The sequence below is a fragment of the Nothoprocta perdicaria genome, unplaced genomic scaffold (genome assembly GCF_003342845.1).
Source record: "Nothoprocta perdicaria isolate Ctin4 unplaced genomic scaffold, notPer1 scaffold_132, whole genome shotgun sequence".
Taxonomy (NCBI): Eukaryota; Metazoa; Chordata; class Aves; order Tinamiformes; family Tinamidae; genus Nothoprocta; species Nothoprocta perdicaria.
The window spans coordinates 1214276-1230034 of NW_020454450.1; the positions used below are offsets into that span (position 1 = coordinate 1214276).

The window sequence follows — 15759 nt, forward strand, 5'->3', positions numbered from 1 at the left end:
ATAGTCGAAAGTGCCTTAGCGGGGAAAGCAGAAAAGTTAATACCGTAGGTGAAAACCTTCTCTGTCTTTTTTTCTGCACACAGCTTTTCTGTTGGCATTTTTGGGAGGACCTGCTTGCAAATGTTTGCTCATCAGAGAGCACTGGTGAACCTACAGGATGTGAGCCTTGCCCAGCCCAGCAGAGTGCAGAAATCCAACTTTCCTCAGAGGCGAGGGCTGATTTGGACACACACGGTCAAGAGCTGTTGAGCCTTGGGAGTGAAACAACAATAATGAAAGCAGCTAGCATTTCAAAAAGCATGGAAAATACAAGCAAAACCAAAAAATATCTCCTTTCACGTAATGACAGAACTGCAAAGGTTTGTGCAACAGAGAGCTCACACTCTAATTTCTCTGCAGAGTGCAAGACTTGCACATTAATATCACCTCTTCAACACAGAGCACCTTGGTAGGTGTTAGAAAGCGAACCTTTTCCTTTCTAGAGCAAAGTTTAGTCTCTGAACACCATTTAAAAGACAGCAACAACCATAAAAGTCAATAAATAGGCCGAAATACTTCGGAGCTGACTCTCCTGCTGCAAGATGCATAGACAAAAAGGGCTGACAACATTGCTGCTGGGGAAACAAGAACAAAGGGGTCAGGGTAGAACAGGAGAACCCATGAAAAATAAGCCCTGAAACTTGCGGTCCTGAAATGGGCCAAATGTGGCCAAATCTAAGCCATTACAAGATGGTTGCACAAAGATCTGCACGTGCTGGCTGACTCCAAGCACCCGTGCCCCTGGGAGGCCCTGTTCTGTTGCATCTATTCTGCTTCTCCTAAAGGAAAAAGGCACTGTTGGATGTATGATGGTGATCTGGAAGCACTTCCGTGCAGGAGTGCAGCTTGTTGGAGGTAGCAGATCTCCCCCTCGGCACCAGGAAGTCTCCAGAAAGTCCCCCATAACCGTTGGACAGAATACAGCTGTTCTCAGGCTAAGAGAAGAGAGAAAGGAAAAAAAAATGTATTTAGGCTTTTTTGGGGGCAATATTTTGCTGCTATTGATTTGTCTGGATGCTGTCAAGGAGGAAGCAGCCTGCTCAGCTGCTATGACCAGGCAAGGTGATTGCTGTCTAACAGCCAGGTGACATGTGCCTTTCCCATGCTAACACCCCCAAGAAATGCTGCCAAAGAAAACAGTGAGCTCACGAGCAGAATGAGGTCCTTACTTTGTGCCCGCTCTCCTGGCTCAGCAAGGAGGTGTACGTCCCATAGGAGTTCGTGGGAGTCTCCAGTGGCCTGCCAGCRCTCCCAAAGTGCTCTGCAGCCGAGCTCTGGAAAGAGTGGTGGGATGCTGAGGTAACAGGAGATAAGCCAACAGGCTTCTTGGAGATAAGCCGGTATGAGGAAGGAGGGGAAAAAACAGAGTATGGAACCACCTCTTCCTGGGAGCCCCTGCTGCCCACAGCGTCCATGCTGGACAATCTGTTGAGGTTGATGTGTGTTGTTGACGTGCTGGGCCCATGCACTGGACCCGAGCAGCCCTGGCACTGGGGGTTCAAGTCTCGGTCAACACCACAGAAGTCAGGCTGAGTTGGGGGTCCCAGGAGTGAGGAAACATAGTCCTGCCCTGGGCTGCTGCCACCAGGGACGAGGTGTGGAGAGGCAGTGGGGTTGTGGCCACACACCCTGTTCATCAGCACTTGCTGGTTGGCCTTGTGTTTCAGCTGGCCTTGCAATCCCGAACATCCTGAGCCCGGACTGTGAATGGAAGGGGGCTGAAGARCATCTTCCTGCATGACAAGCGTACCTGGGAATTCACTCTCCAGCTGTTGAGCCCCGTGTGGCTCCTGCGTGTGTGGGGCTCCCATGGGGGAGCCCTGCAGACCCAAAGTGGGAGCTCCAGCCCACTGAGTGCCCTGCGTGAGCTGGAAGAAGTGGAGCAAGCCCTGTTCTGCAGCTGGCTTCCACTGCAAGCCCGCAGCCTGCTCTTCCTCTTCCTCTGGTGGCTTCAGCAGCAATGGGGAAGGCTGCCCCAGAGTGGTGTGGAGGGGCCATTCCCAGGGTGGAGCAGCTGCCTGGCCCTGGGAAACTCCAGGTTGCTGCGTTTGTTGGGAAAGGTACTGAGGGTCCTTGTCCTCCCCATGGGCCTGGTACGGAGTGAAGCCTTCATTCAGGCTCTGGGTTGTGTCCAGAAAAGACCTGACCTGTTGTCCCCCCTCATACTTGTTCATTAGAGACTCCTGGATGTAGGAGAGAATCTCATTGTTGGTTAGGAAGTTGCTGAGGGACAAGGAGTAATCAAGGTCCATATCAACCACCACCATTTTCTCATCCAACAGCAGGAGTTCCAGGTCTTTGGCATTTAAACCAAGGCTCTCCAGAGCACTGGACAGGTCACTGTTGGAACAGCTCTCATCACTGCTAATCAAGAGCGAGTCCAGGGTGGCCAAGAGAGGGTCCTTCTCCTGCAAATCTGTCAGTTCCTGCTTGAAGTTGCTTTTCCCTGAGGAAACTGGGGCAGTGATTATGCTCCAGGGCTCTCTCTGTGCAACCCATAAGGACATATCTCCCAAGTGGTTCAGGAAACTACTGCTGGAGCAGTGACTGTGCGTGGGAGCTGGCTGGGAGATGTACATGGCCTCGTCCTGTTGCATTATGGCACCGAGTAGAGAATTGGGGTCAGTGTTATCCTTCTGGGAGCACCCTCCATTGCTGTGGCTCGTCTTCTTGGACTTGTTCTTCTCTCTGCTCTGGATGGAGTCAGGGAAGCCTGGGAGAGTGTGAGTAGTTTGGTACAAGAGTGCCTCTCCTGTAGCAAACGTGAAGGGAAGATGCATGGACCGTTTCCTGAGGTGTTCTCCTCCCTCTTCATCTCTGCACAGGAGGAAGAAGAATTAGGTTCTGAATGTGTGTACGCACTGCTAGTTGTTTCCTGGAAAGGGTAACTGTGATCACAGCAACCTTTTTCCAGCCTTCTTTTTCCTGTTACCAGACTGCACTGCACACACACACAAATATACACCAACACATCTGTAATACAAGCCAGGATAAAGAGTTTTGCTGGTCAAAAGTCACCCCTTTGCCTTGCTCATCTATGCTGCTGTCATCCTTAGGACACAGGTGTTGGGTTACTGTCCAACCCAACTGTGAAATGCTTGAGGTCCCTCTTGTTTCTGCCCCCACATGAGCAGCAGGTTGTGGGAGCTGTTATGGACGAGGCTCTTCACCAACAACACGAGCAGAGCACTGCTGCAGGCTGAGCCAGAGAGGTCAGAAAATCCATTTTTCTGACAGCAGGTGTGAGGTCCCAGTCCTGCTTTCCCACCCACACCCTGAGGGAGTAGCAGAGCAAGATCAGCATCTTGCAGACGCCTTGCAGAGGGCAGTGAGGTTGGACAGCACCGGTCAGAGCACCGTGTCCTAAGGCAAATGTGTATTCCCCCCATCCCAGCCAGCACTCACACGAGTGGTCTCTGTGTGGCAATAATGTACTCGGGCTTGCCGTTCTTGTAGACGAGCCGGGCATTGGCCTGCACCCACTTCCAGCGGTTGTCCTTCGTCAGGAGGCGGAAGACTGTCAGGCCGCTCTCGCCTGTTCTCATCACTGGCAGGAGAGAACAAACCTGTGCTGAGGCCTGTGCAGCACATCACATGAGTCAGGGGCTGATTTGGGAGCTGCAGCTCTTCCGGGGCTCCAGCTCCACAAACAAGTGGATCCTCCAACAGACAGACACCACAGCAACGAGAGCATCATGGCAAGGCATGAAGCAGAGCGTGCGACTGGCAAGAAGCTGCAGGACAGCTACCGTAGTCCAAGCCCACCCATCAACCTCAGAGCTGAGCACACGGGAGTAGGGAAGGAGATCTTACTTCTGACGTGGTTCTCTGCACAATACAGCATGTCAGCAGCGTGGATGAACTGGTAACCAGTGCCACACATCCGCAGTTCTTCCTCAGTGTAGCCCAAAACCACCTTTCCCCTGCAAGAGAGCCAGAAAGCACCGTGCTCAGAGGCAGGGCCTCGATGGGTGTCATGCATGAACCACKGTGCAGGAAACACACAGATTCCCAGCACATCCCTCTGAAATCAGCTTTGTTACTCACTTGGCATCACATGCCAAGGGGGTGAAGTCCAGCTTGTGCTTCGTCCTAAAGATTGTGTTCTTGGTTCTGATCTCCAGGATAGATGGTGGCTGCAGGGGAGTGGAGATTGCAAAGAGGGCAAGCTGGGGTGGCAATGGAGACCCGTCTTTGGACCTTTTGTTTTGCCCATGAAGGAATTTCAGCCTGCCTTGAAGGTTTAAAGCCTTGAAAGAGAAGAAGAGTTCAGAATCACACATTAAACTTTGTAGAAAAAAGAAAATGAGGGAAGAAAGTTGCATGGAGAGTGAGTCATCTGACTGGAAAGTTGATGCAAACAAGCCACAGGGGATACCAGCCCTCCAGCAGCAGCAGTGAATCTCCACAGCAGTAAGGAGAGGAGGTTCATGTGCCCCAAACCATCTGACACAGTAACACTGTAGGACCAACTCTCCTGTGCTCCGGGAGTGTTTTCCCTTTCAGCTCACAGCTCCCCCCTTCCCAGATGAACACGGACACACAACCAGCCTACAGCCTGAGCACCAGCAAGGTGGCCAAGGCCGTGGTCCAAGCGGGTGTTTGGTTTGTGCATGAGGGACATAAGAAACAAGCGATACACTGCAGCAGGAAGTCACCAGGTTGGATGTCTTTTGATCTCAGACTGCTTTTTGGCACTGATTCTTTGCACACTTGCACCCACAACACACACACAAATCAAACAAATCAAAACCTGCACAATGAGGCTCTATATACAAACCAAACATAGGAAGAGCAGTGGAAAAGGCTTATTGCTTATGCAGGCAAATGACATATACAGCAGAGAAAAGCTCTGGGACTTTCTAGGTCAACCCTTGCATTGCAGGTGGCATGGAAAGGAAAAGCCCATCCTGCTGTGGAGGGGGCAGTGCAGACTTGTACTCGCCAGGAAGCCGGATGAGTTATCCAGGAGGCAGCGAAACCGGCACACGAAGCTCCTTTYGAGGAAGGCTGAGTTTTCTGGAGGMAGCTGGTCAGGCTTGTAGGTGACGGCAGGAGAGCCAAGACTCTTCTCCCCTGTAAGAGAGAGCAAGAGAGGAGCCAAAGGCRGGTGGTCCTCAGCAAAGGCTGGAGGTTTCAGCAGCACTGACAGAGTGTGGGCAGCTGCAGCAGTCTGCAAAGCACAGCCACAGAAAATCCCCTGGAGCAACAGAAAATCCACAGGAGCAACAGAAAATCCACTGGAGCAGGACCCCGTGTAAGCAACTGGTGGGATCTGGGTTCCGTAGCGTAGGACATGGCAGAACACATGAAGACCACATGAAGACCATCTCCACTGTGTGGCTGCACATTGTGGCTTTGCCAACGTGCATTAGGACATGTCCTGGCTGTGATGGTGACTACCCCATGCGGAGGGACCACCTGAATATCTGCTGCTTGCAGAGGGCAGGGTCCTGTTGAAGACAAACTCCCCTCTGGGGGAAGGCGAGCAGGAGTAGCTCCACTGGGGCYGATGTCCTGTGTGAGCCTGGACACCTGCACCTACCTTCAGAGCAGGGCTCCCGCTCAGGAGCGTGGGGTGGGCTAAGGACCCAGTGCAGGTTGCGCCTGAATTCCTGCTGGTCCTCGGGGTGGATCAGCTGGAATACGCTCTGGTGCATGACATCTGTCTAGAGGAAAGAAGACACATGAATCCCGTGGCCTCGTCCTAGACGCTAGTTTTCMCTGGGAACATGGCTGGGAACATGAAATTGCCCATTTCACTAAAATGAGTTTTTTCACCAACAGGCTTTGCTAGCCTGGCTGCTTTCCCTCAATGACTGTGTTGGAGCACAAACCCATATCAAAGACTCCATTTAATCATTTTTCTCTTTCCTTTGCTGTTGTCCCAGTGCAGCTAGGACACTTCACAGATTAAATTCCCAAGCCACCAAAATCCCGTGGAGGGTAAAATCTGTGCATGTTGCAGCTCCCCTGCTCTTGCCTCTCCTGTGATGATTTCTGAGCCCTACGAAGGGAAGGATACTCTGAGATCACAGTGACATCAACGTCCTGCTTTCTTCCCAGGACACAGAATGCACAGAGATCCTGCTATCTCTGCAGAGCTCCCAGCAAGGAAATTAGGCCTGTCCTCCATCACCAAGCAAGAGCCAACCCACTACCCCAAGTCACAGGCATGCTACTAACCTGATGAAATCCCAGGTAGTCCTGAATCGTGTGCGAGCAGTAAAATATCTGTCCTTCCGATGTCACCACCAGCACAAAGCCATKGAGTGCCTGGGGGAGAGAGAAGGGCAGCACTTACAGGCCATGTTCACATCACCCTTTCCTAACGGGGCTGTAACCAAACACTGTGGTTTATTCTTAGATTTTCCTCCATGCTGCTTCGCTTGGGCAAATCCACTGCTTGACAGTTGGCTGGAGAAAAAAAGGAATCCTAAGCTGAGCAACAGGAACTCTTGGTGTTGCTTATGTCTTTCTCCATCATAAGCACATGGATAACAGCACCATCTGACCCTGCTTCCTGCTTCAAAGTGGGAGGCAGCTCTGCCTCTGCCTGCAAAATCTAATTAGCAAAAGCTAATTTCTGCTGCAGGGAGACAGAAGAGCAATCTGCACAGAGCAGATGACTGCAGCAGTGCATGGAGCTCATGTGAATTTGAGAGTAGATCCAGAACTTCTACAATGAAGGGCTTGTTCTGGTGACAGACTTAGGTGTCCTGAGAGGAGTTTATACCTTCTTGCTGTCCCTACTCTGGGCAGGCCATATGCTTTTTCGCTGGATACCTTCTCTTTACAGCATGATATGGACCTAAAAAGTCATCTGTTCAACATAGGATGGACAGTCCCTTCTTCTCCTGTGAGAACTGCCATGTTATGCAGTTACTTCTTAGTTACTTGGGATGCAAACAGGGTTCAGCAACTGGCCTTTTAATTCTGAATGTCCTATTTAATTGCCCATGGAAAGAGGAGACCAAGGGGATTCTTCTTCCTTGTTTTCCCAGGATCTCAAGTAATATAAATGTCACAACACACTGCAGTGTAACTGAGCACCTGGGAACAGAGCAACATATCAAAGTGTTAATTTACTTTCACATTTGACAACAAGGGCCTCCGTTCAGCAAACAACACTGCGGTAATCCCCGTGCTGGCAGAGCTGTGCCAGCCAAGCAAAGGGATGGAGCCTGGGGCTGGCTTCCTCTAAGGTCACACGTCTACCTGCGTTCGCTGCTTGAGTGTACCCTAACTCAGACTGATGGAGCAGGAAGCAGATACGGGTATTTATCCTCATACTACAAGGACAGATAAAATGATAGAGGTGCTTGCAGAATGAAACTGGACACAATCAGGAGTGGGACTGTTCTGGTATTCTGGAGGAAGTGAAACTTCTTGAGTGAAACCTTGAAGGAAAGCAGTGTTTCACACCAGCTTCATTTAATGTTGAGCCCTAGTAGCTCCGTTGGGTAGTTTCTGTCCTGCTTTGGGAGGCCCCTGGCAGTCTCTGGACACTGAGAAACCCTTGGTTCTGCACACGAGCGTCCTTCTCCAGCACCCCCTGACCAAGCCGAACCGTCGCTGTTCGCTGGGGAGCTCGGCAGGGATGTGAACGTCAGCGGCGCGCGCAGCCACACTCCTCTTCTCCCGGGGCCTCCGTGTGGTTAGTGCAGAGCTTTAGGCAACACGAGCACCGTGTCCTGCGGCGTGTGCTCATCCATGCACATCCTCCACCCAAACACTGCACTCGATCTCTGCATGTTACGCTCTGTTTTCATAAAATAAACACTCTGGTGCCTTYGCCGGTGCAGGCTCAAAGCATCAAGCCCTTCCCACAGAAAAGAGCAAATGCAGCCAATCTGAGGTTTCTGATGCATTTTTAATGCTACACAACTTACATATTTCACAGTTCAGTGGCYTCTCCATCTTCCAGAGCCCCAAGACTGCAAACTCAGCATGCAAGGAGCATGCCATTCCTAAGCAAGAATGAGTTGAGTGACTCAGAACCACTGTCAGCCTCAAGAAGGGCCCATTCCTACGCGCTTAACAAAACTGGGCTTAAAATATGCTGTTGGGGGTCTGCATAAGCTGCCACTTTAGCACAGCAGTTTGCATTAAAAAGAAGGTGGCTGAGGTGAGGCTGCAGTTCTCCTGAGCRTGTCCTTGGATAAAGACTCCCCTCCTCCCTGCCATCACGAATCCTTCGGGATGTCCACTTCCTCAGCTCTGTGTCTTACGGATAGAGATTAGAGGGARGAACAGTTGAAAGAGTTGCCAGGGCAGGCGGAGCAGCCCCTCAGCCCCCAACCAGACACATCAGGACAAGAGGTCCTTGCAGGGATGCAGGGTAGGGGTTCTCCTGCAGCACTCACCCCAGAAACTGTGTCCTGTGTCTGCCAAGAGCTAAAAACAGACCTGTAACACTAACCTGGGCTACAGAGGGGAAATCCACAGGGGCCAGGAAGGGCCCATTCCTTCCCTTCCCACTGTACCAGGAGTAATTGGAGCCTAGTGTGTCCTCTCGGCCAAGCCCGGCTATTGTGGCTGCCAATTCCAATTCATCGTCCAGGTCCCTGTCTCCCCCTGCCCCCTTCATTCTGGGCACAAACACTCTCTGTGTTTACTGTGTGGGTCTGAATGTGTGGGAATCTGCTGCAGAGGTTAATTAGTGCCACCAAATGCGCTTTAACCCTTTGAGCAGCTTCTAGGGCATTTCTGTCCCATCATGTCAGCCAGCACGTCTTGCATCGCTCTAACTTCCCTTAAGGATCCTGATGAAGGGGAGGATTTAGTAACTTGCGAAACACAATGTGTGTATGTTACCGTGCACTGCTTGGTAATACTGCTTGGTAGCTCGGCAGAGATTACTGACCCAGTCCTCGGTCTTGCTTACGCGTCAGCCACTCTAAAGGTGCTTTCCTGCTCTCAAGAAGACAGTCTGACCATTCCACACCAAACTTCACTGTCCTGAAGCATTGGCACGCCGTCCTGTACATCCAGATGTAGGCAAACCTCTGCCAGGCTGCAAAAGGGTGACCCGGATTGTGCTAATACTCGGGAGAGCACAGAAAACAGTTCAGTGAACGCGCCTGTTAGCGTCTCGTGGCTACAGGATACGACAGACTGCACTTAGCTCCCTGCCGCGAAGGGATAACATAGAGACATTCACCCTCTCTTGTTGACGTTCCTCCAGCCCTGGAAGTCACAGGGCGAGAGGCCGTTCCCTGTGGCCTTGGTGAGAGTCACAGCCAAGGCCGAATCGCAGCTCTTCCCCACTGCAGCTTGCTGCAGGAGCGGYGAGGGCAAGGGCTGCCTGCACAGCTCCCTGCGAGCAGCTACGTCCACTATGTGTAGGACTGAGGATCTCGCCCATCCTTGCCTATWTATTCTCTCCACATGTTAAGCATCATTGAAAAACTAGGAAGACTCCACAGTGTTTTCTTCTCCACTTTCTTTTGTGTTTGGATAACATCCCTAGTTTTGGAAAAAACCACTCTGAAAATGTCGTGTTCTGCTTGGCTTCCACGTTACCTATAYGGCCCATTTATACAGTAAACAAAGTGGAACAGCAGTTCCCCTTTGGTCCGAAGTTCATAGTGAACTGAAGAGGAATTATGATATTTGAAAGATTTGTAGGTGGAAGTTTTCTCCAGGAAAGAAGAGGGGGGAAAAAAAAAGAGAAGTAACAACAGCAAAAAATTCTCCARGGATCTGAAGAGGGCTTAAACCTCTGCTACATCAAACCGTTATGAGTTAGACAGTCTGAAGTCACTGAACAAGAGTAGTGAGAACATGAGTTTTACATCCTCATTAAAAAGCTGTATTAATCAACAAATTATTGCACTGGACAACTTCTCGCCTTCTACCATCATGTATTTCACCCAAGTATCCCGTGATTACTAACACAGCAGCCTGCTCTTTAGGTAAAACTCAACGCAGCTGAAAAGGGGGCAGTGGGAAGCTGCCTGGGCAGCGCGTGCCAGGGCGATGTGAGCATTAACCTGCAGGAGCAGCTCGCCCTCCGGTACTCCCGCAGCTGCCAAGCCCGCGGCCCGTCCGCTCTCGTGGCCTCCACTGCTCTCTGCTTCCTCGGCACTCTGATTCTTTAGAGCAACTGCAACAAAGCAAAAGAAAGGGAATTCAGCACTGCGGTAATGTTTAAGAAGTCCCCAGAAGAACCTCTTAACTTCTTAAGAAGTCCCCAGAAGAACCTCTTACCAACCTGGCTGCATCTGCAGCCCATGCTTGGTAGTGCTGCTCCAGAGGAAACCTTTTGCTTCATCCCATATTTACTCAGTGTCTCCCAAGAACACTGTTAGTTCATTTGCTGGGAAAATCTTATCATTGAGCAGTAGCAATCAAGAGATCCTCGGACCCAACGTGGACACATTTTCAATTCCCCATCCCCCTTCTTACCAGGACCAAAGGGCCTATGTAGCTCCAAGCCAGTCCATAGGTACAAAACCATACAAACTATCTCTCGGAGCACAAGGGCTGCTCTGTTTCTTCTGCAGGCGTCACCACACGTGGCATTTATTTGCAGATATCAGCAGCACGTGGCATTTATTTGCAGATATCAGCTGGCTGCTTGCACCATATCCCATTCTCTTTTGAGTAAGATACATGCCATCTTGAAGGGTATAGTCTGCAGAGTCTAACTGACAAAGTTTCACTTCTGTCCACCAACACAACTGCTTTACTCAAATTCAGATGAGCCATGGCTCACAGCAGGAGAAAAAATCAYGGAAAAAAYGTAGCCATGGAAGGATGCAGAGACACGGATATCTGGGCTCACAGGCAATCTAAATGTGATTTACGCACTATGCATATGGATGAGGAAATGCACTGCTCATTTACTGCAAGATGCACCTGTAAATTCTGTTCTCTGCTCCCCTCCAGAGAGAACACGCACAGGTCCTGTGTTCGGGTGGATACCGGGAAGCAGCAAGCCAGCAACACGCCTGTGGGCAACGTGCACGTGCTCCCGGCTGCGCCCTGGCTCCTCCTCGGCGCTTCCTGCAGCAACACGTTGTCATCATCAGCCACAGGCTTAAAAATCACCCCAGAGCCTGYCCCCTGCGTGGAAATGGCTGTGTGGCCCACGGGCTCCTGAGCCAAGCCAGGAAACACGCACACCCTGCTAAGGCAGGAGGTTGTTCACATACAAGCAGATTTCCCCTATGTATGAGGAGGTTTTCTGTCCTTTACCAAAGCAGAGCCATTCAAGGAACCCCAAACAGGGCTAAAGATCCCAGCTCTTCACTGTAGACATCTCAGACTGGCCTTCAGCCTGCTCTCCCCTGGCTTTGTCTCTCTATAAATAGTCCTGCGCAGCCCCTTGGGTGGCTAATTCAGCAGAACTGTCGCAGCAGATCTGACTGACAGAGCGGAGATCGGCCAGAGAGCTGATGGTGGCATCCTCCACACTGCGGCTCTGCCCTGGAAAAGTAAGGCAGGAACGGGGAAAAACTGGGGGTTACTGGCAGAAAAGTGGCCTTGCAAACCAGCCACTTGCACCACACAAGCAGCTTTCAGCAGGGAGATGGGATGCTGGCTTCATCCTTGCTAGGAAGTGCTGCATTACCTGGGCTGGACCTTTATGGGAGGGAAGAAAAGTGGTCCGTCCCGTGCCTCCCACAGGGCACCAGAAGAAAGGATGTGTTGCCAGGGCTGGGATAGAAGCTGCACTTTGAGCGAATTTTGTCTTCTGCAGGTATCAAAGACCTTTAAGCCCCCTTAGCCAGGCCTTTGCAGTACTGTTGTGCCACAGAGCTTCCCTGTGAGCCCTGGCGAGGTGTGAGCACTGATTTCTACCCACAGCAAGAGGACACAAGATGCAAACCCTTCATCCCAGCAGGAGCAGCCCCTGACCCGCCTCAGCTGGGAGGRCAAGGACAATCCTTTGAGCAAGGAGTGAAGAATCGGGACCAAACGTAGCCCCCGGATTCCACCAGCAGGACAGAATACGGGATGTGAAGGGGAGCAAACCTTAGTAAGGCTTTCGATAGGGTCACATAACACAAGCTCACAGGGAAGAGCTGATGAAGACAGGGGCAGCTGAGTCAGCAGGGAGCTGGACTGGCCCTGGCTGAGCGGCAGAGCCCAGGTTGGTTGTGCTGAGTGGTGTGAAGGCGAGCTGGAGAAGACAGTATCAATTATTTTCCATTTGCTTATTCATAATAAATGCTATGGTTTTACTCGCTGTTTCATAATACCTGCCACAGCTCCCCATTGACACAAATTTCATCAAGTAGATTAATTATTTATCCCTCATCTGAATGGTACAGAGACACAAAGTTCTGTGACCATGTCTGGTGAATAATGAATGTCCTGTTAAAAGATCTAATTGCACTTATAAAAGCAAGGATGCTCTGACTGCACGTTACTCTCTGTGTCAAGTGAAAGCATGTGCAGAGGGCTCAACTCATCGAGGATTTCCTGGAGACCTGAACAGGGTTTCCCTTCTCCTTGCAGCGCCTGTGGGCAGGTGCTCCCTCATAACGCTCATCCTTTTCTCACTCTCCAACACGTAACCTCAACACTTCCTGCACACTCCCAGCACGAGCCCCTTCTCACCTGGTGTGTTTGGGTACGAGGTTTCCCAGTGTCACCTTAGAGATGGCAGAGACCCTCCACAGCCTGAGGCAGCTCCTCAAGACCAAGGAAGATACTGTGTTCACCCTATAGCTTCACTGCCTGGGTGCCTACATGCTCTGCTTCCCCTTCATAGCAAAAACACTTATTTCTGGTCCATGAGCTCTCCAGGAATTTTACAAATTCCCTCCAAACCCACATCTGCAGCAGAAATAAACTGAAGAATCCAATATCGAGCTTGATCGACTGCCGCAGAGCTCATCTCCTTCCAGAGGAGCCAGTGCCTTCAAAGCCAGTTCAGCCTGAAGCTGGACCTGCTGCCAGCCGAATCCCAAGCCCAGTGCAGCGTTTTCAGTCCTGAGCTTCTCCAGAGCTTTAAGGGATTATGGCCAGMCACAGAGCTGCATACCAATACTACAGAATCTAAATGCTTAGATTTAGAGATCTAAGAACTGCTCTAAGAAAGTCCCAAACCCTCAACACTTTCTGAATGTTATATATATATTTAAATGTAATAAGTACAAACTGCTTGGCTTTATTATGCCTTTTGGATAAATTGCACTGTCACCCCATAGGAACCCACCATTGGCTCAACTCTGTGATGACAGACGGCACAGATGACACCCATCCTGGGCTTTCTACCCCCAAATGCAGCCCTCGCCTTCCTTCAGAGCTGCCAACTAGTGCGTTTTCCTTCTGTCCCACGCCGTTTTCTGGAGGGCGAGGGAGGCCAAAGGAACGGTGACCTCTGTGTGCACGGGCAGCGYGTCAAGCRAAGGAGCGGGGCGGGATTGGAGGGGAGCAGCCCGCCAGGCAGCGCCAGGCTGATCTGCCAGTGCTCCTTTGGCACYGCGCAGGCCCCAGCGCCGGCGCCAGGCGAGACCCACGTTATGAGGGAAAAAAAAAAAAARGRAAAAGRRRAAAAAAARGRAAARGRAAAARRRRRRAAAAAAAAGATGAGCAGGAGACAGCTTTTTAAGCACTCTGCAGTGTTGCTTGCATATAACTCTGGATTTGAGAACCAACATCAGCTCCTTCTGGTCCTCCTCTTTCAGGCCAGTACTGCTGATTTGTCATGTCGGTGCTGTTTTATCCATCAGAAGAGCTGTGCCACAGCGGGGGGTTGCATCAAAAACCTCCAGAAATCTCTTGCCAATTACAAGAGTCTGCGATTTGCTCTTGTTCTGCCACTCACCTTGTTCTGCCACATCTCGTTCCTCTGCTCGGGAATCTGCTTTTCAAGCGGGCAGTTGTGTTCCCATGGGATTCAYCCAACTCCATCAATTATTTTTCCTYTGCCAAGTGCAGTAGCTCTTCACTRAACTGTATCAACCAGGGAGCAGACAGCTGGTCTGTCCCACACCCTCAGTTACCTTCCAGATACTCACACAGCGGCTATGTTCAAGCCAATGGCAAATCTACACTGYTTCCATCAAACATTTTTCCACTAGTATCTCTGCTGGAAATCCCTCCTTGATTGTCTGAAAACATTGCTGACTGACACAAAAGTGCTGCTAGTGAAAATATACATCACTGTCTCTCTGCAGAATGTCCCATGGCAGGGGAATGCTGAGCTGAAGTCTGCTCTTGGTCTTACATGCACAAATCCAGAGCAATTATCCTGAAGACTGACTAACCCTATCCCAAAGTAAAGGCAGAAGCTACTTGTGTCTCCTGCAGTGGCTTCAACACATTCATCCCAGAGCAGCACCGTTCTTAAGGGAAGGGAGTCGCTGGGATGGCAAAGGGAGAGGGGGCATCTCGGTGCTCAGATTAAGCAGATTTTGCAGCCATACAATTGCTGCAGCATTTGCTGAAGACTCACAGGGAGTCCCTCACACAGTCGGGCAAGAGCAGGCAGCCAAAGCAGGTGGAAGACACGAGGGCAGGGAAGGATGTTGTGGGGAAGACAGAAGYGGAGCTGGGACGGGTGACAACCATGCAGGGCTCTTGTCATTCTTGAGCAACGTCACTCACCATCTTTACCTTACTCAACTCTTTTGTGGAAAAAATAAAACAGCCATTCAAAAATTGTGATCTTAAGGAACTGCAGTCACCCCTCCATGTTATATGTTCTTTAAGCTGAGAATTTTAAATTATTAATGTTTCAGCAGAGGCTAAAGCTTGCATTGCGCCACTGCCTCCTGCCCCACAGCATCCCTGGCGCCGGGCAGAGCCAGCAGCTTTGCCAGGCAGAGACCCTCGGGAACACCGACACGACCTCCCACCTCTCTCCTTTGCTTCAGGGTCTCAACAGAGGTGCCGAACAGCCAGCACCCGACCCCTTCCCGCAGGGCACTGCTCACAGGACTTCAGAGGCCTTAGTTTTGCTTTCTCCTGCCTGCTGATCCCCCAAACGCTCCCTCGGGCTGAGGGGAAGGACATTCAGTAATGTGCAGTTAAAGAGCTAGGATCTCTTAGCTTACAGGCAACGTTTTCATGGCACTGCTTTTTCACACTAGCAAATCTGGTGCTGTCCAACCACTCCTCCCGAGGGTTTATTACAACCCTGAATTACACCCATTGCATCCTGGTGGAACCCCGCGGCGTCTTTAACACGTTGCATTTTGAAAGGTTCCAAAATAAACCGCAGCAGCATCACAATTACTCATTGTCGTGAGGCTTAAAGGGGGCATTTCTCCACCCCACCGCCCCAGAGGCCACTCTCACCGTGACACCTTCCAGCCGCGCTCCATAACCTGCCTCCAGCCGCGCAGCTGGGGGAACCTCGCGGGGAAACCGCCCAGCGGCGCCTCGCGTTCCCAGCCCGGCGGGACCGGGGTAAAACCAACTGCACCCCTGGGATGCGCCCCGAGGCCGGGGGGCTCCGGCTCCCCGCGCCGCCGCCGCTCACCGCGGAAGAAGCTCTTGGCGCGCACGTAGCTCACGGCGAGGCGCAGCACGGACAGCTTGTCCAGCGCGGCCAGCACGTCCCGCGGGAAGGGCAGCAGCGCCGACAGCCGCCCCAGCTCCGCGTTCAGCCGCTCCCGGTGCCGCTTCGACGGGTTCCACTTGGCGCCGTCACCGGGGCCGCCCGTGGCGCTGCGGGCCGGGGAGAGCGCCGCGTGAGCCGGGCGAGCCGCGGTCCCGCCGCGCGAGCCGCGCTCCCGCCGCCCCGCACACTCACGCGCG

General features: G+C 51.7%; 1 protein-coding gene across 1 annotated transcript in view; it reads right to left on the minus strand.

The window, feature by feature from the left end:
* Positions 1-785: 785 nt before the first annotated feature.
* Positions 786-15759, minus strand: part of LOC112942740 (aryl hydrocarbon receptor-like) — a 16060-nt gene continuing 1086 nt past the window's right edge. The window contains 11 exon segments of the mRNA XM_026033737.1: positions 786-974; positions 1209-2856; positions 3445-3586; positions 3853-3962; positions 4087-4289; positions 4985-5115; positions 5585-5708; positions 6226-6315; positions 10035-10147; positions 15482-15652; positions 15655-15749. Of these exon segments, the coding sequence (XP_025889522.1) occupies positions 819-974; positions 1209-2856; positions 3445-3586; positions 3853-3962; positions 4087-4289; positions 4985-5115; positions 5585-5708; positions 6226-6315; positions 10035-10147; positions 15482-15652; positions 15655-15749 (2983 nt within the window). The 3' untranslated portion in view covers positions 786-818.